The sequence below is a fragment of the Colius striatus genome, chromosome 15 (assembly GCF_028858725.1).
Source record: "Colius striatus isolate bColStr4 chromosome 15, bColStr4.1.hap1, whole genome shotgun sequence".
Lineage (NCBI taxonomy): Eukaryota > Metazoa > Chordata > Aves > Coliiformes > Coliidae > Colius > Colius striatus.
The window spans coordinates 9,965,330-9,986,266 of NC_084773.1; the positions used below are offsets into that span (position 1 = coordinate 9,965,330).

Genomic DNA, 20,937 nt, shown 5'->3' on the forward strand with positions numbered 1-20,937 from the left:
TGCCCGGGCTCGAGGCGATGCCGGCGGGCAGGAGGGCAGTCGTGGTGGCCCAGGGTGACCAGCTGACGGGGATTTCAGGTGCTGCCAGTTGCTTACACTTGGTTGAGCCCAGGCTGGTTCACCCAGAGGTGGGGGCTGCTGTGGTGCCCAGAGACCCTGGCTGGCAGGTTTGCAGCACCACAGTTGCTGTGTTTGACCACAGGACCGTGCCTTGGGAGAGAATTCACTGTGTGAAGACAGTGTGACGTCAGTGGGGCCAGTCTGGGCCACGGGCAAGGAGAGGGGATGTGAGGAGCAGAGGCTGAATGTGATGCTGGTGCATTCCGTCCCTCCCTTTCTTGCTGCTGGAGGGGAAAGAGCAGGTGAGCAAAGGGCAGCATTGATCCACGGCACCCTGAGCAAGGGTCACCGTCCATCGCCGTCCCTCCGTCCTGAGCGCTGGCCTGAGCCTGACCTGGCCCAGGGTGGCCCCTGGGCAGCGGCTGCAGTCCCTCCCTGCCTGGGGCCTGGGCGCTGGGCAGAGCTGGCAGGGGCTGGGGGGCCCAGGGCGAGCAGCCGGCCCCAGGCACGGGGGGAGCAGGAAGTGGAGCAGGGTGGGGACTGAGCTGTGATAAGGAGGCAGTAAAGGCCTTCAGCACTATCAGCTGCTATCGAGCACGAGCCCTGTGACAGCCTCCACTGCCAGGTGAGCAGAGACGCGCCGGGCAGGCAGCGGCTGCGCGCTCACAGCTGCATTGGCGGCGGCCGCTGCCTGGCCTCTGTGGGACCAATGCGCTGGACGGGGGGGTGGGGGGTGGGGATGGAGAGGCTGAGGGGAGCAGGCTGGGCCCCACTGCTGAAAGGCAGCCAAGGACTCTTCGGGTGGCCCCTGTGGGACCTGGCTCACGCCGAGCCCGGGGACAGCCGGGGTGTCCAGGGGTTGCCTCATCCAACCGAGCAGCAACAGGAACGGCTCGCTCTGACCCTGGAGAGCACAGTCCCGGCTGCTGCCACTCGTGCCACTCACCAGCCCCATCCCACCACCCAGGGCACCCAGGAGTCCCATGTGCCTGCCCTGCTCTGCCCTATCCACTGACTTCCACCCGCTCCCTGCCGCGAGGCAGCCCAGCTCACGGGTGCCTGGATTTCCACTGCGATGTCCCCACGGGCCTGGGCCAAGCGTGACTCAGAACTGCCCCGAAACCAATATCAGAACCAGGTCATGGTGGAGCCCAGGAAGGTGTGATGGGTTCAGTGGGACACTTGTGCCCGCTGGGGACCTTTGGAACAAGATAACGGCTGGGTCTGTGAGCAGTGTGGAAAAGCAGGGCAGTCCACAGGGCACAGCGCTCCCGTTTCAAGCAGGTAAGCGGGGTCTGGAGCCTGGGGGAAATACCCTGGATGCCACAGCTGGCGGCTGCAGGTAACCCACCTTGCCCACAGCACAGCTCCTGCTCCAGGCCGTGGGGCGGGGAGGGGATGGCCACAGGAGCCCTGGGAGCACAGGAAGGTGACGGTGGGACCCCAAGCAGCATCCCGGGAAGGCGAGTGCCAAGCAGCTCTTGGCAGGGATTGGCACTAGGATGTGGCTAGTGGGAGTAAGACCTCTGTCCTGCACCTGGCAGGTGCTGGGGCACAGCAACCCTCTGGATGTGGCTGTGGGCTGGGAGCTGAGACTGGCCAGCAGTCCCCAGGATGGGATGGCGTGGGGGACAGCAGTGACAGCCTGGCCTGCCACAGCCAGGGAACCAGCACAAGAGCAGCGGTGGAGTGCGGCAGGTGCCACGCAGCAGCGGGGCTGGGAAGCGGGTGGCAGCTCCTCGGCAGGGCAGGAGGGAGAGCAGGAGGCAGGGAGCGGTGTCTCAAAGATCACAGGCTGGTATTAATAAAAAGGACGGAACAGAGCTGTCTCCTGGCTTGTGAGACCTGACCAGCTTGGGTACAGCAGGCAGGGGAGCTGAGGGAAACACGGGGACTCGGGCTGACACAGACCTGGGCATCCCGCGAGTAGCTTGCAGGTGGGTGAGCACCTCAGGAGTGGCCAGGTGAGCCCGAGAGGATGGTGGTAGCTCTCAGTTCGAGCCTTGAGCAAAGCCAGGCTGCAGATCCACACAGAGACACCCTGGTCCTCCCTTCCTAGGGAGGGCACCGGGGCAGTGATGGCACGTGAGAGCCCTTGATGCACCGGAGGCTGGACATTCCTGCTCCCCTCATGTGTAAAGGGCCAAAGTCTGCAGGCAGGTGGTGGGTGTCTGGGGCTTTGCTCAGCAGCCACGCTGGCCCGCTGCCCTGGCTGTGCTGCAGGACACCCAGAACGCTGGTTGTGCCGAGGTGGGTCCTGCATGGGCAGGTGGAGGGGGAGCACCCCCATGCAGCCCACGAGGCAGAGAAGTTGGCATGGGGCAGAGGAAGGCAGTGCCAAGTGCTGAGGCCTCAGCTCCCTCCCTGTCCACATGCCCGCTACCTGCCGCCCTCCCTGGAGCTGCTCCCGCTGCTTCAGGACTCCTGGAACTTGGCTCAGCCCTGGCCTCGGGCCCATCCTGCACGCCTGGCTGGGACGGGATGGCTCTGCAGGGCGAGTGGGGCTGCAGGAGGGGCTGTGGGGACGTGGCTGAGCCGTCTGTCTCCCACAGCGGGCTGGCATGCGGGAGGGCCAGGTGGCCATGGCGGAGATGGCGCTGAGCCACCGGGCACCCCGTGAGGTGCTGAGCGAGGCCGACCTGGAGGAGGTGGCACAGCGGAAACCTCCCGCCGAGCCCTCGCTGTGTGGCTGTCTCCATAAGACCAGGTAGGACGGTGCTGGCCCGGGGATCCCGTCAGGCACCGCGCAGCCCCACTGCCACGGGGAGCCTGGCGCCGGCTGCCGCAGTCCCTGCGATGAACCCCGGCGGTGGCATCCCCGCAGCCCAAACACCCGTGTCCCCACTCTGTCCTCCTGCCTCGAGGGACACTCGGCTCCAGTGGATGGAGCTGGGGGTCCTACAGGCACAAGTTGCTCCCCACGGGACCCATTGCTTCCCATGGGGACCCATCCACCCCCACAGACGTCCCCAAGCCCCTGTGCTCCCGCTCCTTCCCCACCAGATGCTCGGCCTCCGCCGCCAAGTCCCTGCTCTTCCGGTTCCTGCCCTTCCTGCGCTGGCTGCCGCGCTACCCCGTCAAGGACTGGCTCCTGGGGGACATCATCTCGGGCTTCAGCGTGGGCATCATGCACCTGCCCCAGGGTGAGCAAGGCCGTGCCCAGGTGCTGCCCATGTGTCAAGGGCCAGGGTCCAGCTGTGACACGTGTTCCTGCTCCCTGCACAGGGCTTGCCTACGCGCTGCTGGCCGGGCTGCCACCTGTCACCGGGCTCTACTCCTCCTTTTACCCTGTCTTCCTCTACTTCTTCTTCGGGACATCCAGGCACAACTCTGTGGGTGAGCTGAGTGAGCACATGCTCCCACAGGGAGTGGGGGGAAGGAGTGAGGATGAAAGGGATGAGCCTTCACCCACAACACAGTATGGCTACAGTGGTCGTGGGGACCTTTCCTCCCTTTATTGCCCCCCCCCACAAGAAAGTGGCTAGCCAAACTGGAGCCAAAGCACCGTGTGTGTGCTTTGAGCTCAGCCTAAGGAGATGTGTCTGTGGATCTCGGAGAGGTCCCGTTGCCGACCTTGTGCTTCCTGCCCACACCTTGTCTGTGCCCAGGCCCCTTTGCCGTCATCTCCGTCATGATCGGGAGCTTGACGGACTCTCTGATGCCCAGCGAGAACTTCATGGACTCCGTCAACGGCAGCAACGCGACGGTCAATGAGGCCCTGCGGGACACTGCCAGGGTGGAGCTGGTGGCCACCATCACTGTCCTGACAGGCATCTTCCAGGCAAGGGGGCCCCAGCCCAGCCTGGCAGGGAATGGGCAGCCACGGTGCCCTGGAGCCATAAGCCATGGGTCACTTCTGCTGCCTCTCCTTCCAGGTGGCCCTGGGCCTCCTGCAGTTCGGCTTTGTGGTGACCTACCTCTCGGACCCGCTGGTGCGTGGCTACACCACTGCTGCCTCCGTGCACGTCCTGGTCTCACAGCTCAAGAATGTCTTTGGGGTCTCCGTGGGTGAGCACTCAGGGCCACTCTCAATGTTCAAGGTGAGTGAGGGTTCACTGCTGGATAGAACCCACCTGTAGGGCACACAGAGGCCTCCAAAAACCTGCCAAGGAGGCATCTGCTTTCCTTAAATCATTCCTTCCTCCATGTCCCCTAGAGCATCATTGACATCTGTCAAAAGCTGCCACAGACCAACGTGGGCACCCTGGTGACAGCCATCATTGCCATGGTGGCCATCTTCATTGTGAAGGAGCTCAACCACAAGTTCGCAGCCAAGCTGCCCATGCCCATCCCCATCGAGCTTATCACGGTACCCAGCGCTGCCCCAGCTCCCTGTGGGGACTCAGTCATGGGTAGCCCTGTTCCCCCCAGGGTGGGGAGCGTTGGGATGAGGTGCCTTGGCGAGCCCAGCTCCAAGGCACAGGTCTCCTACTCCTCCACCACGGTCCCTGTGCAGGAAGGCTCTGCCTCACTCCAGCCATCTTCCCTCCCCCAGATCATCATCTCCACTGGCATCTCCTACGGCGCCAACCTGAGCGACAAGTTTGGCATCTCCGTGGTGGGGGACATTCCCAGTGGGTGAGCAGGGCCGGGCAGTGGGGGTGCTGGGGCGCTCTGCCAACCACGGGACACCCCCTCTGAGTCCCATTTCCCTCTCTTGGCTGCAGGTTGAAGCCACCCGTGGTCCCTAACTTCAGCTACTTTGGGCAGGTGGTGGGCAATGCCTTTGCCATTGCCGTGGTGGGCTACGCCATCTGCATCTCCCTGGGCAAGATCTTTGCCCTCAAGCACGGCTACAAAGTGGACAGCAACCAGGTGATGCTCTGAGGTGTAGGGCCCCTTCCGTGGCTGGAACCCGGGTGCTTCCTGCAGCCAGGGGAAGGCATGGTGCTCCCCCACTGCTGCTCTATCCCTGCAGGAGCTGATCGCGTTGGGCCTCTGCAACTTCCTGGGGGGCTTCTTCCAGTGTTTCGCTGTCAGCTGCTCCATGTCCCGGAGCCTGGTGCAGGAGAGCACGGGTGGCAACAGCCAGGTGGGTCTGGGCAGCGCTGCCCTTCCATGGGGCTGGGCCAGGGCAAGCAACACAGCGGGTGCTGGGGAGCTCACCTTGCGCCTCCCGTTCTCCTTCTGCTCAGGTAGCCGGTGTCATTGCCTCCCTGGTCATCCTGGTGACCATCCTGAAGATTGGAGAGCTCTTCCGGGACCTGCCTAAGGTACACCCAGTCTCAGCCTCTGTGCCACGTTCCACCCCTGTCTCTGTCCCATGGTACACGTCCCATGTGGGAGAACAGCCTAGACCTGCCCTCAGCATCCCCACAGCTGCAGTGACTTCTCTCCTAGGCTATCTTATCTGCCATCATCATCATCAACCTCAAGGGCATGTTCAAACAGTTCGTTGACCTCCGTGTGCTGTGGAAGTCTAACCGTGTGGACCTGGTAAGGCACTGACTGAGCCCAGGGCTTTGCTGTTGTCCCTGGAGCAGGTTTCTCCACTCTCCCTGAGGCTTGCAGGTGCTGGCAGGGAGGCTGTGCCGCCGCTGACTGTGTCCCCCCTCCAGCTGGTTTGGATTGTGACATTCGTGGCCACTCTCCTGCTGAACTTGGACATTGGCCTGGGGGCCTCGGTGGCCTTTGGGCTGCTCACCGTCATCTTCCGCACCCAGCTGTAAGTACCTCGGGGCTGAGGCCAGGGCCACCTCCCGAGGGCAGGGGAAGCCCGTGGTGACCTCAGCCCCCTGCTTTGCTCCACACAGCCCCCACTACTCTGTCCTGGGACGCATCTCCGACACCGATGTCTACAGGGACGTGGCTGAATACCAGATGGTAACAGCACTAGGGGGTGGAAGAAGAGCTGCCTGCGGTGCAGGGGGGAGTTCAAAGCACCCCCAGGGGCTGCTTGCTGGCAAAAGGAGCTGGGGGCATTTAGGAGGGGGAGGGAAGGGGAGCAGGGGGCTCTGGCCCTAGGGTAGCAGACCCCCATCTGCCCCCAGGCACAGGAGATCCCGGGGGTGAAGATCTTCCGCTCCTCCTCCACCCTCTATTTTGCCAATGTGGAGCTGTATGCTGAGGCCCTGAAGAAGAAGGTAGGAGAGGTGACAGCCCCCCCGGTACCCCCCACCTGCCAGCACTGGGGTGGTGAAGGGGCTCATGGGGACATGGGGCTGTGGTGTTGTGCAGAGTGGCACCAATGTGGACCGCCTGATCGAGAAGAAGAAGAAGGCCCTCAAGAAGCTGAAGAAACAGCAGAAAAAAGCAGAGAAAGAGAAGGCAAAGAGGAAAAAGGTGCTTCCCTGTACACCTCTGGTGCCACCCTCTGTCAGCTGCCTGCCTGGCCCTGGCCCTCGTGCCCTTGCCCTCACAGGGCTCAGTGGCCCACGGGACACCTGGGGCCAAGTGGGGCTGTGGCGTCACACCCAAGGCTGGCGGGAAGAGCCGGGCCGTTAATCATTAGGTGACTGAGCAAGCCTTTAGCCATTGTGTGAGTTAATCAGAATTAGGAGCAAGAGCAAAGGCTGAACTGGCACTATCTAATGAGCCCAGCTCTGGAGAGGGTTGTTAGGGAGGGGGGTGGGTACATCTGGAAAGAGCCCACAAGTGAGTGAAGGTGTGAGCGAGCCTCCCCTTGCCACAACCAAACCCTGCCTGTGCCTTGATGCGGCCACAGAGCCTTGCCAAGCCCTGCTGGGCTACGGGGCAGGGCAAGCCTGGGGGCATATGAAGCGAGGCCAGGCCTCCTTCCCTCTCCCAGGACATGGAGGACGGTCCAGGTGTGGCGGTGATCGATGTGAGCAGTACAGAGGGCAGTGCACTCCCCGAGCCCACCCTGCACACCCTGGGGCTGCCCCAGCCCAGCTTCCACACCATCATCCTGGACTTCAGCCCCGTCAGCTTCGTGGACACCGTCTCCATCAAGATCCTGAAGAACGTAAGCAGCCAGGAGAGCAGGAGGGCTGGCAGCCTCACTAAGGGCGTCCCTACGACCCTGTGGGGCAGCTCGATGGTTGCTGCTCATCCTTCCTCCCAGGTGAAATGATACCTGCTGTTTGCAGATCTTCAGGGATTTCCATGATATAGAAGTGGACGTCTTCATTGCTGGCTGCTCGGGTGAGGAGGCCCTGCAGAGAGAGCCCCCAGCCCCTGCTGGGCACGGACACCCCTTTGGGACAGGGCTGCTCCTCTCATCATGTCCCTATCCCCAGGGTTTCCCCAAGGAACAGGTGCTGCAGGATGTCCCACGGCCCCTGTCTGAGCCCCACAGTCCCTGGCAAGGCAGCCGGAGCCTCGGTGATGGCCACGGTGTCCCCCACAGCACAGGGGGAGAGAGGCTGCTCTGGGTGGGGGGTGGGGGTGTCCGCTGGGTGCCATAGCTTCCCACGTTTCTCCCTTCACACAGTGAACGTCCTCGTCCAGCTGGAGAAAGGCAACTTCTTCAGCTCGGCCATCACCAAGCACTGCTTCTTCCCCTCGGTGCACGACGCCGTGGCCCACGTCAGCAGGGAGCGGCGCCAGGGCTCGGTGAGCACCCAGCCTCACAGGCCCTGCCGCAGGGACGCGCGGGGAGCAGCCACGCCAGCCCTGCTCTGTCTGTCTGTCCCTAGGTGGACCTCAGCACCAAGATGTAGCCCACCAAGCTGCAGACGTCTCCCCGAGGAGCCGGATGGGCGAGGGCAGCTTTGCTACCCAGACGGCCCCAGCAGCCCCCGAGGGCTCTACCCGCTCGGCCCAGCACCGGCTGGTTCCCCCGGGACGGGCCCTGGGTTGGGGGGCAGCAGAGGGGTCCCAGGAGCCGCTGCCGGCAGCGGGATGGCGTCGCGAATAAAACCGTGTACCGCTTCTCAGGCTTCGCTTGAATGCACTTTCCTTACTAAAGGTGACGCGAGGCCGAGCTGGCTGTCCCGCCGCCACCGTCACCACAGCCCTTCGCTGCCGTTCCTGCCCCCGCTCCCGCCCCTGCCCTGCTCTCTCTCCGCTCCCGTTCCCTCTCCCGCTCCGTTCCCGCAGCCTCTGCGGCCGCGCGGGGCCGGTGACTGTGCGGCTGTGACGCCGCCTCCCCGGCAGGGGGCGCCCGGCGCCACCTGAGCCCGGTGCTTGGCCCCGCCCCGGCGCTTGGCCCCTCCTCTTGTCCCCGCCCCTTTCCCCCGCCCCTTGGTCCCGCCCCGCCTCTTGGCCCCGCCTCTTGGCCCCCGCCCCGCCTCTTGGCCCCGCCTCTTGCCCCCCGCCTATTGCCCCGCCCATTTTCCCCCGCCCTTGGCCCCGCCCCTTGTCCCCGCCCCCGCGCTTGGTCCCGCCCCCGGCGCAGGCGCGCGGCTCAGGGCCGGGCGGCGGCGGGGACAAGATGGCGGCGGCCTCGGTGTGCCGGGCGGGCGGCGCGGCCGGGCGCGCCGTGCTGCGAGGCCTTCGCTCCTCCGTGAGTCGCGGCCGCGGGGCCGGGGGGAGGCCGGCGGGGCGGCGCGGGCGGCGGGAGGCCCCGCGAGGCCGCGCGCTGCCGGGCCTGACTCGCGCGCCGGCCGGGAAGGTCACGGGGACGCGGCGGGCGGCGCGGGACGGGCAGCGGTCGCTGCGGAGACCCCGCGGCCCCGCAGCGGGGGCGGTCGCGGCCTCTTCTCGTTGCGGGCTTGCCGGGGCCTGCTGTCCGCCCCGCTGCGTTCCTGGCTCTCCACCCTGAAGCTTTCGGGCTCCCCGGAGCCTCGGGCCTGCGGAGGGTTTGCGGCCCCGGGTTAGTGAGCGGTGTGTAGCAGGGATCCCCCGCGTAAAGCTGAAGGAGCTTGTGTGGCCTGGCTGGGCTCGGCTGCGTGCTCCGCAGGCTGCGTTCTCAGGGCTGTCCTGCAGAGAGTAGAGCCTGCTTGGTGCCGATGACAGCCTTTCCTTTCTTTAGGCGGCTTTATTGACTTTGACGAGGAACAGAGGTGCTGCCACCTATGCCCAGACACTCCAAAATATCCCTGAGACCCAAGTCACCACGCTGGACAACGGCCTCCGTGTAGCTTCAGAGGAGTCCAACCAGCCAACGTGTACGGTAAGCTGGAAAAGGGAAAAGGGCCTGCTTGGAACAGCCAGCCTTGTCTGGCCTGTGGCTGCTCTTCAAAAGCAGCAAACCCCTGTTTGAACTGATGCTTTTGTGAGAGACCCTACCAGTTGTCTTTGTTAAGTGGTGGGATTACTGTTAATTTGCAGTAGAAGGTCTAGCTTGGCTTTGTACGCGTCTCTAGTCAAACTTTCATGCTCTACAAGTTTTCCCAGCCTTATGGTTTTTGTGTAAGCAGAGAGAGACCAGCAGTAATTATCTCTCTGGCAAAAGTGGCAAAGGCCTTTGTGGAGCTAGTAGATACAAATATATCCAGGACATGATTGCTAGTGCTTATTTTGGTGCTACAAGTGCAATGTCTGTGGCTTCTGGTCCCTTCTGTTACATCTGGGGCATGAGGCTTGAGCATGCTGTTCCTTTCCTTACATGTTTGCTTGTTGCTTTTGCTCTTAGGTGGGTGTGTGGATCGGGGTGGGGAGCCGCCATGAGAATGAGAAGAACAACGGGGCTGGTTACTTCCTGGAACATCTGGCCTTTAAGGTGAGCAGCTCTGCAGAGAGAGACCTGGGAGTCCTGGTTGATAACGAACTAAACATGAGCCAGCAATCTGCTCTCATGGCCAAGAAGCCAATGACATCCTGGTGTGTATTAAGAATACTGTGAGCAGCAGGTTGAGGGAGGTTCTCCTCCCCTTCTACTCTGCTCTGGTGAGGCCTCATCTGGAGTCCTGTGTCCATTTCTGGGCTCCCCAGCTCAAGGGGGACAGAGAACTGCTGGAGAGTCCAGTGCAGGGCCACCAAGATCGTGAGGGGACTGGAACGTCATTCTTATGAGGAAAGGCTGGAGGAACTGGGACTTTTTAGCTTGGAGAAGACTGAGGAGGCATCTCATTAACACTAGTACCTAAAGGGTGGATGTCAAGAGGACAGGGTGACAGTTTTTTCTGTAGTCTCCAGTGACAGCACAAGGAGTAATGAACAAAAGCTGGAACACAAGAAGTTACACTTAAACACAAGGAAAAACTTCTTTGGTGCTGAGGTGAGGGAGCCCTGGCCCAGACTGCCCAGGGAGGGTGTGGAGGCTCCTTCTCTGGAGGTTTCCAAGCCCACCTGGACACATTCCTGTGCCCCTTGATGGAGGGGAACCTGCTTTACTAGGGGACTGGACTGGACCTCTAGAGGCTTCTTTGAACCCCTGCCATTGTATGATATGCCTGGAACAGGCTACATGGAGAGCTGCTCTGAATATTCTGTGTAAATATTGTGCTTTTGCTTGGGAGGCTGTAGCCGATAAGAGAGTATAAATCAGGTCATCTGAGCCCAGAGACTTTGCACATAGTATAAAAAGAAAACTTCCAGAGGTCCCTAGCCTATATGGTGCTCTTGGAATATGCAGCAGCTTGCAAGTGGGCACCAATCCTGGTGGCTTCTATTTGCTAGCTGTTATTTCTCCTTTTCAAGGAGAAAAAGTTGTAAGTGATCAGTGGGACTGAGGCTGTGATGCTGTGGTTCCAGTCCCTGACTGTCCAGCTGCTGTGCAGGGCACACAGAGGACTTTGCTGTGAAGCATGTTTCTTCAGGTTAGCAGGCAGAGCTCAAAGCAGCGTTTCCTGTAGCCATTTGTTTTACTTTGGTTTTCTTAGTGGAGCAGCAAAGTTTAGAGGTCACAGCTCTTACTTTTCTGATAGTGTGTCTGCTGAACAGCCCTAGGGCTGTAGGCAGCTGGGCCTGGGATGTGCAGACTCAAGTCCAGCCTGTACGGTTGTGGGCAACTGTAGCATCTGACTTGCTCTTGAAGGGATGGACTCTCTATTAAAAGTAGTTTTCTGCTTCTACCCTGGCTTCTGCTTGGATAGCTAGAAACCTGCTTACTGTTTTTGGTTTAGATTGCTTCTTGGTTTACTTCCACTGATGTTGTCTTCAGCCACTGCTGTCTCTTAGTGTAGGTCTTCTCCTTCCTGGGTTTTATTGGTCTTTCAAAATACACCTCAACCACCCTTTAGCTAGAGTAAACAAGCCAAGTTTTAAACCTCTTTCCTTCTGCACTTGCTCTTGGCTTTTATGAATCATATGACAGATTTTATTGGTTTAGGTCTTTATTGCTTTAGTTCTGCCTGAGAGGGAGACCCTTGCCTTTCATAACTGTGTCTGTTTTCCTTCAGGGCACAAAGAAGCGTGCTGGGGCTGCCTTTGAGAAGGAGGTGGAGAGCATGGGTGCTCACCTGAATGGGTACACCTCACGTGAGCAGACTGCCTACTACATAAAAGCCTTGTCCAAGGACATGCCCAAAGGTAGGATGGCCACTGGGCAAAGGCTGCTTTGGAGGTCAAGCAAGTGTGTGTGCTTGTGTTTCTGTCCCACCAAAATCCTTTCTAACAGCAGACCATGGAATTAAGTTGTAGCTGGGGAGTAAATTGGAGGCTCTACTGGTGGCTGACAAGAGTGCTGCTGTGAGGTGGCGCTTCAAGGCTGCAAGGTCAGGTGTTCCTAACACCAGTTTTGCAAAGCTCTTTTGTCAAGCTGCACTATGTTGCAAGAAAGAGGGGTTTAGTAGTCTGTGGTGGTTTTGTGGAGCTGAGAAACTGAGGTCAGTGACAGCTGCTGTCTCAGGAGTCCTCAGTGTAGCTATTGCAGGTGTTGCTTGTGCTCTACAGTGAGACTGCTGTGCGCAAACTCCTTTGAATTGGTTTTGTCTGGAAGCAATGATTGAGTTGGAGCCATGGGCCCTACTGTCCATGTAGGCTGTGCTGTAGATGTCACAAGCTCTCTGCAGGGAGTCAGTGTGTTTCTGCAACAGCACCCTGCTTCTGACATCCTTCCCCTTTTGCAGTTGCTGCCTGCTTTACCCTGGCAGGGGTGCTTGACACGCTGACTTGGAGACTTCCTGCTAAAAGTGTTGTTTGTCCCTCCGTGATGCTGTGGGAATGGGTAGTACTCGTCTCCATTCTGTCACATCCCCTCCCCAGCATGGCTTGTTGCTCACTCCTGCTCCTCCTGCTGCCTCTGTGTCTTTTCTCCTTCCAGCAGCACTGGGTGACAGCCAGGCAGAGGGATTGCTAATGTAAGGAATGTGTTGCAGTTGTAGAGCTTCTGGCTGACATTGTGCAGAACTGTGCACTGGAGGAGTCTCAGATCGAGAAGGAGCGTGGTGTCGTCCTTCAGGAGATGAAAGAGATCGACAGCAACCTGGCAGATGTGACCTTTGATTACCTCCATGCCACTGCTTTCCAGGGGACTCCGCTGGCACGCACTGTCGAGGGGACCACAGACAACATCAAGTGAGCAAGGCGCTGGATGGGGTACACAGCCCATGGGTTGGGTCCTTTGGGGTGTGACTGCTGCTTCCCCGAGGTGGCTACAGGAGGAAACCTGTGCCCATGGGCTTCTCGTTGTGTCTCAGCTGTTCCTTGCCTGGTGCTGGTGAAAGCATCATGCTGCACACATTTCTTAGAATTCTCCTCACACAAAGTGTGGGGTGGGTAGGGCCAGGTTAAGCCTTCTTCCGTTCCTCTCAGTTTGACACATAGAAGTGAAGAGCTAGGAGTGCTCATGAAAGCAACAGCCTAGAGCATACACATGTCAGGGTACTGGAAGCTCAGTGACCAGGGTCAGTACTGTCCGTCTGTCCTTAACTTGGACACCAGTTTTCATTCTGTGTTCTGGAATTAGAGCACATGGGCAACATACGCCATGCAGTCTTGCTTCTAGAAAGTATTGTAGCCCCACAACTAGGAGAATCAACTGTGTCTGCCCTGTGAACTTCCTTCTCCTCAGCCTCTTATCTCTCCAGCTCAGGGGTACTGATAGGCTGGGTTTCTCTGTGTTCTTTCTAGGCATCTGACTCGAGCAGATCTGGTTTCATATGTTGATACTTACTTCAAGGCACCTCGTATGGTCCTGGCAGCTGCTGGAGGTATGTTCTAGATCCCTATGATTTTGGGAAGCTTGAGTATTTTCAGGCTGGTGGTCAAACCCCTGTCATGCATCTCTAATGTAAAATCAGGGTAATTTGTTAAATTATGCTGTTGAAGACTGTGAATCTCTCTCTTGGCCATTGCCAGGTATTTCCCACAAAGAGCTGGTGGATGCAGCCAAGCAACACTTCAGTGGAGTGCCTTTTGCATACAAAGAGGATGCTGTGCCGGCTGTCCCACGCTGTCGCTTCACAGGCAGTGAGGTAAAGTTGCTTTGGTCTTGGACAAAACAAGCAGCTGTTGCCACACTGTTGGATGAGTGTGAAACCAGCTCTGGCTGCTTCCCAGAGGAAAAATCTGTTTGTGTATCTCAGAGGAGATGATGATGCAGCATCTTGGTAGCGACTCCATGTTGTGTTCCTGGGGCTTATTGCCACAAGGTGTTTGGTCTTAGGACCCGAATCTGTTAGGAATGTGGGTCTGTTGCTCACATCACTTGCTGGAAAACTCATATCAGTGCAGCCTGTTAGTGCCTGAGACTGTTTTGTTTCAGTGGGGCGATACCACATCCCCCGGTGTGTCAGCCTGGCATTGCAGCAGGCTGCAGTCCAGGCCACGGTGCTCATGCAGCTCTCCCATTTCCTAGATCCGTGCCAGAGATGATGGGCTGCCTGTGGCCCATATTGCTCTGGCTGTGGAGGGACCAGGATGGGCTGATCCAGACAACATTGTCCTCAACGTGGCCAACGCCATCATTGGGCGCTACGACCGCACTTTTGGAGGTGGTAAGGTAAGAGTGAGGGGCATGGGGAGATTCTGCAGCCTTTTCATGTGAAATATTATTGGGACCTTAGGTGCCTGTGCTTTATGGGAGGCTGCTCTGGTGAGCTTGCAACTGTGAAGTGATTAGGAGTCTGGAAAGTAGGGTGGAAGTGTAATGGAGGCTAATGCAGGACAGTTCTTGAGAGGCAATGCTGGGAGATGAACTGAGCCTTCTCTGCCAGGGTTGGAAGAGATTTAGCTGATGAGTTCTCAGCAGCTTATTTCTACCCCAAAAACCAACCACTCCGTGGGAGCAGTGATGGGAGCAGGACAGTGTAGTCTATAGTCTCATGATGCAAACTTGCCTTAAAACTGCAGAGCAAATGGAACTTGTATCCAGTCTTGTCTGGAATCTGGCCTGCATAACTGTGCTAACCACTGCAACAGGGAGACCCTGCACTTCCCATTTTCTCCCACTCTTACAGTGGCATGCATCCCAGCTGTGCCTGGGAAAGGAAATGGTTTCGCTGGACGGACTCTTAGGCCATTGTCTGCCTTTTCTACCATTGAACCTCATCTGTTGACCACATGAAGGGTTTAAATTAAACTCTTCTTCAGCAAAGGGTTCCACTCTGTCTTGCCTGTGGTCTTTGTGAAAACAGCTCAGTTGGAAAGAATTTGAGCTGTGAGGAAGCTGTGAGACTGCAGTGGCTGACAGTCCCTCCTTGTTTACAGAACCAGTCCAGCAGGCTGGCCACGCTCGCAGTGGAGCATAATCTCTGCCACAGTTTCCAGACGTTCAACACCTCCTACTCTGACACTGGCCTCTTTGGTTTCCATTTTGTTTCTGATCCTCTGTCCATAGATGATATGATGTACTGTGCTCAGGGGGAATGGTAAGTACAGCATCAGCAAAAGTTCCTGTTTGAGGTCTGACCATCTTGTGGGAGGCTGAGCTGGGGGCAGAGCCTGTTAGATCTTCAGAAAGCTGTGTCTCTTTGTGAACTTCTTGGCTTTTGAGGAGCTATTTTAACCCCTTAGAGCTCTCCAGGTCTTCCATTCATGCTTCCAAGGCTTTGGTCTTTTTAGACAAGTGAGATTGTTCCTTAGAGACAAGACTTTCCCAGGTGCCTGGGAGACTTACCTCCATTGGCTTAAGCCTGAGCAAAGCAGTCAGCATTCCTGCCTTTCAGACCAGTGTGCTGTGGCTGCTAAAGGCTCTGCTGCTGGAGCCATGGGGGCATCTGTCCCTCTTTCCGTGTGCATGTCCATCCCAGTGACAGTTTGAGGGTGCATCTGAGACTGAGCAGTGCTGTCTGTGGGCAGGTGGAGTTAGCCCTTGCCCCACAGATGTTGCAGTTGGCAGGGGAGGAAGGGATTTAGCAGCTGGAGTCCCAACCGACTCTGAGGAGCTGTCACCTTCTCTCAGCATCAGTTTCCATAGCAGCCTGCCATGTGTGGGAATCACTGACAGACCTTCCTCCTCCTACAGGCCTTCCTCCTGCTGTGGTAGCATAGTGTAGGTCACTGTGCCTGAGGGGCGAGCCAGAGTTGGCACCAAGGCTGCTTACACCCTAGTGAGTGTAACTGGGCCTGTAGCCTGCTGGCTGCTACCCCCTGTCTGTCAGCTTGGGCTCTGGCCTTCTGCTGTGCAGTGCTCCCCCCACCCCGCCCCATCCTTAGAGGCTCTGCAGTGATCAAGAGTGAATCTCAAGCCTGCAAGACAAGTGATGTTCATAAGAGCTTATTTCTACAGAGGTTTAGAAAAGGGAGGAGTTCACTTTCTGTCTGAGCAGGCAGGCATCTTTAAGAGCTTTGGTGGTCTTTCCATCTCCAGGATGCGTCTGTGCACTAGCACCACAGAGTCAGAGGTGAAGAGAGCCAAGAACTATCTCCGAAATGCCATGGTGGCTCAACTGGATGGTATGTTCTGCTTTATGGTTTAATTACTGTGCAGCTTTCAGAGTGTCACTACTTAGGTCTGTCCTGGGGAGCCACTGCAGTGCTGCTGGCAGGCACTGGTCAAAACTTACTTCCCCTCTCTGCACTCCTCTGGTGTTGTCAAAGCAGCTGGGCCCAGCCTGCAGTGCTGGCTGTTCTGTTGCTGAGAGTGAATAGCATGCTGCCTAGTGAAGTTAGAATTGAGGCCCTCAAACTGGTCTGCCTTGGGTGTAAAGCTTTGGAGACTGGTGAAGCAATCTTGTATTGCTTAACTCCTGCTTAGAGTGGTAGCTACAGCTGGTACTTCATTAGAAGCTGGTTTAGCAGCTGGAGTTTTCCTCTGCCTGCTTTGACTGATGACCAGGCTGTGCAGTTCTGGAAGGCTGTGCTGACTCTGTGATATCTTCACTGTCTAGGTACCACACCAGTGTGTGAGAATATTGGAAGCCATCTCTTGAACTACGGGCGCCGCATCCCTCTGGAGGAGTGGGATGCCAGGATTGCGGTGGGTATCCCTCTGTTTCACTCATGCTACCTCGGCATAGTCGGTGTCAGTGTTTTCTGGCCTTAGTTTGCTGCAGGAACATGAACCTTATTTATGAAGCTGCCTGGAGTCAAGGCAGTTACCTCACTGACACCAACAGAACTGTGCCAGAATCTCTGGCATAGACTCAGTGTATCCTGTGCCACTCTGACTAGATTCAGCCCATCGCAGAAGGAGGGCGTATGGCTGTGTTAAGCAGCACAACTAGAAATGCCTTTAACAGTTTCCCTGGGGATAGTCAGCATCTAGTTTGTCTAATTCTGCAGCCACTGTATCTCTTGGAAGGCTTCAGATCTTGGACTGCCATGTCTTCTTACCCTCAGAGGAATGCTCTGTGTGGAACATCAGCCTTCCTCACAGATGAGAGCTGGACAGTCAGTGCAGCCCCCAAGGATCTGACAGGATCTTTGTAATGGTCTTGATATGTAATGGCAATAATAACTTTGAGAATGGCAGGCCTGTTCAAAGGGTCATTAATTGCCTGTTTTGATATTTATTAGGCTGTTGATGCACAAATGGTGAGAGAGGTCTGCAGTAAATACATCTACGACAAATGCCCGGCCATTGCAGCAGTTGGTGAGTAGCATGTGGCAGGCAGTACACAGCAGCCCCAAAATCGGGCAGGCGGTGGGAGCTGAGTGAAAGCGAGCTGCAGGCAGTGCTCACCGGTCTGTTCTGAACCACTCTGGTGCTTTGCTGGTGTCCTCTTGCCTCTGCACATTTGCCAGGAGAGCCAGTGTGCGGGTGCTGGAGCCGCAGTGGCAGTGAGCTGCTGGCTCTCCTCCCACCTCTCTGCCTGTGGAGCTGGGGCTGAGACGGGGAGTCCCGCGGCTGGGTGCGGGCCCAGCGGTGTCTGCCAGGTGTCCTTACCCCGGGGTCACAGTGCCTTATGTAAGGAAGTGAAGGGACCTGATTCTCTTGTGCTGCTCTGGCATGTCTGTCTGACCAAGGACAAATTCCTCGTCGAAAACCTGCCTGAGCAGCTCAGCTCTGCTCTGCTGCCTCCTTCCTGTGTGCTGTGGATTCCTCTCCTCCCTGCAGCTGTTTCCTCAGGCCTCCAAAGCAGAGCAGCTTTGCAAAGGGAGGCAGTTGTTGAAGAGGAAATAGGAGTGAGGTAGCCAAAATCTTGGTAACTTTGTGGCTCCTTGTGTTTCACACCTGTATGTGGAGCTGCACTGAGCATTGTGGTGCAGTGTGAGAAAACAGCTTACTCTGAGGAGGCGAGTAGCAGTGTCTCTGTCAGGAGATGGTACCTGCTGGTTTTCCTGCTGCATGTTTGAACCACAGTTGCCTGGTTTTGTGCACTGCTGCTCTGGTTTGTGAGCACAGCCTGCTCTGTCACCATCTGCTTTAAGACCATGGGAGATTGCACAGGGATTTTAACTACTGTGAAACTCCTGTTCTGTTCACTCAGGTCCCATTGAGCAGCTCTTGGATTACAACCGCATCCGCAGTGGCATGTACTGGATCCGTTTCTAGGACGTGTCCCTGCAGGGTGGAAACAGTGAAGCTGTGGACTGCAACAGGTTCCCCCGGGCCCCAAATGTCTTGTGTGCCGGGAGCAGGATGAATCCCATCAAAGTGGCTGACTTCTTGGTGTTAAATGTGTAAAAAATAAATGTATCCTATGTGGAGTTGGTTCTGCTGGGAGTCGGCCGTGTCTCGCTGGCTTGTGTGTGGAGACATTGTTCATCTTGACAAACTGGTGTAATATTGGACCAGCCAGTCTTGATTTGTCAAGGCTCATTCTAGAATCTTGTCTGTGTGTCTGAAGCCCCACCTCCTCTGTCCTGGCTCAGAGGCCTCTCTAGGTTGGGCAAAGCGAAGTTTGTATGGAGCCAAGAACAAAGCCCTCGTCTGAGGTGGCCTCCGTGCTCTCCTGCTCCTCAGGCAGATCAAAATGTATCTATGGAAGATTGGTCGTCTTGTCCCTGGAATGTGGTGTGTTTCTGGCCTGGCTGTGACTCTGCTGTTGGAGCAGCTGCCTCTGTGACACAAGCTGTCTCTGCAGCCCCTCAATCTTGCACACAGAACTGGTCAGCTAAGCTCCCACCACCTCATGGAGCTGATGGGCCTGGCCTGGCCTGATGCCTGCACAACACAATTGAGGAGGTTGTCTCTAGCAGATCAGGGATGGTGTTCCATGGAACTGTTCCTAGAAAAATGTCTTTCCAGAGCCTGTATGGGGATGTGTACCTCTGGTCTTAAGCTTCTGGAGCATCAGTAAACCAGCTCAGTAATGAGCAGAGCTTGTTGTGGAGTATGTTGGTGTTGGTGTACACATTCCTCTGGCAGAAGATCCTCCATCTGTCCAGTCAGTCTCAGGCAGTAGCTGAGAAGCTGCTGACTGAAGTATTGGATGGCTTGGCCTACACTTGGAAGGTAATCTCTAGGTCTGAAGAGCTGAAAGAGCAATCCAGCCCTCTCTGCTTTTTTGGGTGTTAGTCTGGTCCTTGGTCCCTTGTCTTGCCTCTGAAACTGGACTATGGAACAGAAAGGATGAAACTAGGGAATGGAGAAAAGCTTCCCACCAGGTGGCACTGGCCTGTCACCACTTCCCTTGGAAGCCTTGAGGTGCTCCCATTTAATTTTTGTCTTTGGGATACATCTTCCTTGGACTCTCATTTAATTTCCAGGTGTTGCCCTGACAAGTGGGATTTAAAAATAGTGTTTCTAGGAGTTAGTCATTACACTTGAGACTAATCCAGTGTACTAAATCATTTGTGCTGAATCTGGATTCTTGATGAGAGAGTCAGTGTGTCTGAACTCATTGCATAGACAGGCAAGTTTGAAACTGTTAAATGTTCTTGATGCAATTTGGGTTTAACTGGCATCGCAAGCTCCGGCTCGTTACAAGTGCACTGAGGGCTGAAAAACTAAACAAGCTCGTGCTTTGAGCCTTGTGGAACCAGTAAATGGTTCTGCCTCGGGTTTGTGACTGCAATCAGGCTGTAATCCTATTTTATCTTCCATTGCTATATATTTTCTCCCCCCAGGGTGAGCTTCCAGGGTGTCTTGCAGTTGGTGAGAAATACAAAGGAAGGGAGATGTACATCCTTACTTTAGCATTTCCTACAAGTTTTCTTCTCTGGAGGTACCTGCTTGGGAACAACTGCCTTCCTTGAGTAATTCCCCAGGTACTCTTGTGCTGCCTTGTGCTAGGAATTGATCCAAATCCCTCTGCAACTGCTGTTTTCCAGATTAGAGTCATAGAGTCAATCTATGACCTCCTAAACCTCTTGTCAGGTAGTTGTGGAGAGTGATCTTGTCTCCCCTCAACCACCTCCAGACTAAACACACCCATTCCCTCAGCTGTTCCCCATCAGCCCTGTACTCCAGACCCTTCCCCAGTTCTGGTGCCCATCTCTGGCCACACTCCAGCCCCTCAGTGTCCCTCTGGCAGTGAGGAGGCCCAACACTGAACACAGCACTCGAGCTGCGGCCACATCAGTGCTGACTACAGGGGGACAATCACTGCCCTGGTCCTGCTGCCACACTCTTTCTGATACAAGCCAGGATACTCTTGGTTACCTGCTGGCTCATGTTCAGCTGGCTGTTGACCAACACCCCCAGGTCCTTTCCAGCCCCTCTGCCCCAGCTTTTAGCATTGCCTGGGGTTGTTGTGGCCAAAGTGCAGAATCCAACACTTGACCTTGTTCAATCTTGTACAATTGGCCTAGGCCCATCCATCAGCCTGTTTCTCTGCAGAAGCAGATGTGGTTGTGTCTGTGAAAGCAGCAGCTGGCTGTGCTGAGTGCTGTGCTTCCAGCACTCGGGACAAATCACTCCCTCCCTCCTGACCAAGAGGCCACAGCCCTGCAGAGCAGGTGGCTCAGGCAGCCTCAGAGGTTATACTGTAGATGCTTTTATCCACATAGAAATCTGAGTATCTGGGCCAGGAGCTGTGCTCTGATGAGGCACTGGAGTGCTGTTGGATGCCTGCTAGCAGCTGGGAGTCGATGCTGAGCTGTGCCCAGGACATTGGCATCTCCTGGCTGTGGTTCCGATGGCACTCTGCCTTGTAGTGCCTGTGATGTTTGGGTGCTGTGGCAGCCTGTGCCTCCAGAAGCACACGGAGTGAGAGGCTGGCCAAAGCACTGCCCTGGTAAAACATCAGGAAGCCAAATGGGATCTGAAAGGTGAGGAGGAGAAAGCCCTTCAGGAGTGGAGAGCGCTGGTGCTCTCAGCCTCGGTAGGCGGCTTGGCATGTGTAGCCTGGAACTGGTGGTGTGTTTGGCTGCTGAATCCCTCAGTGCTGGAGGAAGGGAGCTCTGATCCTCTGGGCAGGTCTTTTGCTGGCTGAGCTGTAGGGTGTGTTTCTCTTCCTCTACCTGAGCAGCCAAGGGAAACCAAACGGAAGCGTGGAGCACAGCAGAAGTGTCATACCTCAGTGCTTTTCCCAAGCCTTGAACGTGTGGGATCTTTCCCTGGACCTCTCCTGTCTGCAGCTTCTGCTGCCCAGGGAAGGGCAGGGGCAGTGCCAGGGGAGGGAGCTGGAGCCATCCCTAGGACAGGGCAATTTCCCTGAAACTGGAGATGGCCTGGGTGACCTAGTAAAGCTGTTTCCTGGCTGCCTGGACAATGAGGGATTGTTCAGCGGGGCTCTTTGACCAGTCTGGTTTTCAATGGCTTAAGTGTTTTATTTAGCTACTTCACGTGGAAGGTCACTTGTGATCCCGTTAGACTGTGTT

The 20,937-nt window shown here is 56.8% G+C and overlaps 2 protein-coding genes across 2 annotated transcripts; both read left to right on the forward strand.

The window, feature by feature from the left end:
* Window positions 1–17: 17 nt before the first annotated feature.
* Window positions 18–7,682, forward strand: SLC26A6 (solute carrier family 26 member 6). Its single transcript, XM_062008668.1, has 22 exons — window positions 18–78; window positions 1,216–1,402; window positions 2,202–2,310; window positions 2,613–2,767; window positions 3,064–3,203; window positions 3,286–3,396; window positions 3,669–3,841; window positions 3,936–4,100; window positions 4,217–4,369; window positions 4,556–4,638; window positions 4,728–4,875; window positions 4,979–5,092; window positions 5,196–5,273; window positions 5,401–5,496; window positions 5,619–5,725; window positions 5,814–5,883; window positions 6,051–6,143; window positions 6,238–6,342; window positions 6,809–6,985; window positions 7,110–7,164; window positions 7,454–7,575; window positions 7,659–7,682. The coding sequence occupies exons 1-22, from the start codon at window positions 18–20 to the stop codon at window positions 7,680–7,682; spliced, it is 2,526 nt and encodes an 841-aa protein (XP_061864652.1).
* Window positions 7,683–8,377: 695 nt separating this feature from the next.
* LOC104555018 (cytochrome b-c1 complex subunit 1, mitochondrial) lies at window positions 8,378–17,880 on the forward strand. Its single transcript, XM_062008357.1, has 13 exons — window positions 8,378–8,467; window positions 8,936–9,076; window positions 9,539–9,625; window positions 11,247–11,376; window positions 12,165–12,363; window positions 12,919–12,998; window positions 13,147–13,262; window positions 13,646–13,789; window positions 14,497–14,657; window positions 15,599–15,684; window positions 16,119–16,207; window positions 16,747–16,822; window positions 17,661–17,880. Exons 1-13 carry the CDS (start codon window positions 8,396–8,398, stop codon window positions 17,723–17,725), a joined length of 1,446 nt encoding a protein of 481 aa, XP_061864341.1. The 5' UTR covers window positions 8,378–8,395; the 3' UTR covers window positions 17,726–17,880.
* The last annotated feature ends 3,057 nt before the right edge of the window (window positions 17,881–20,937 follow it).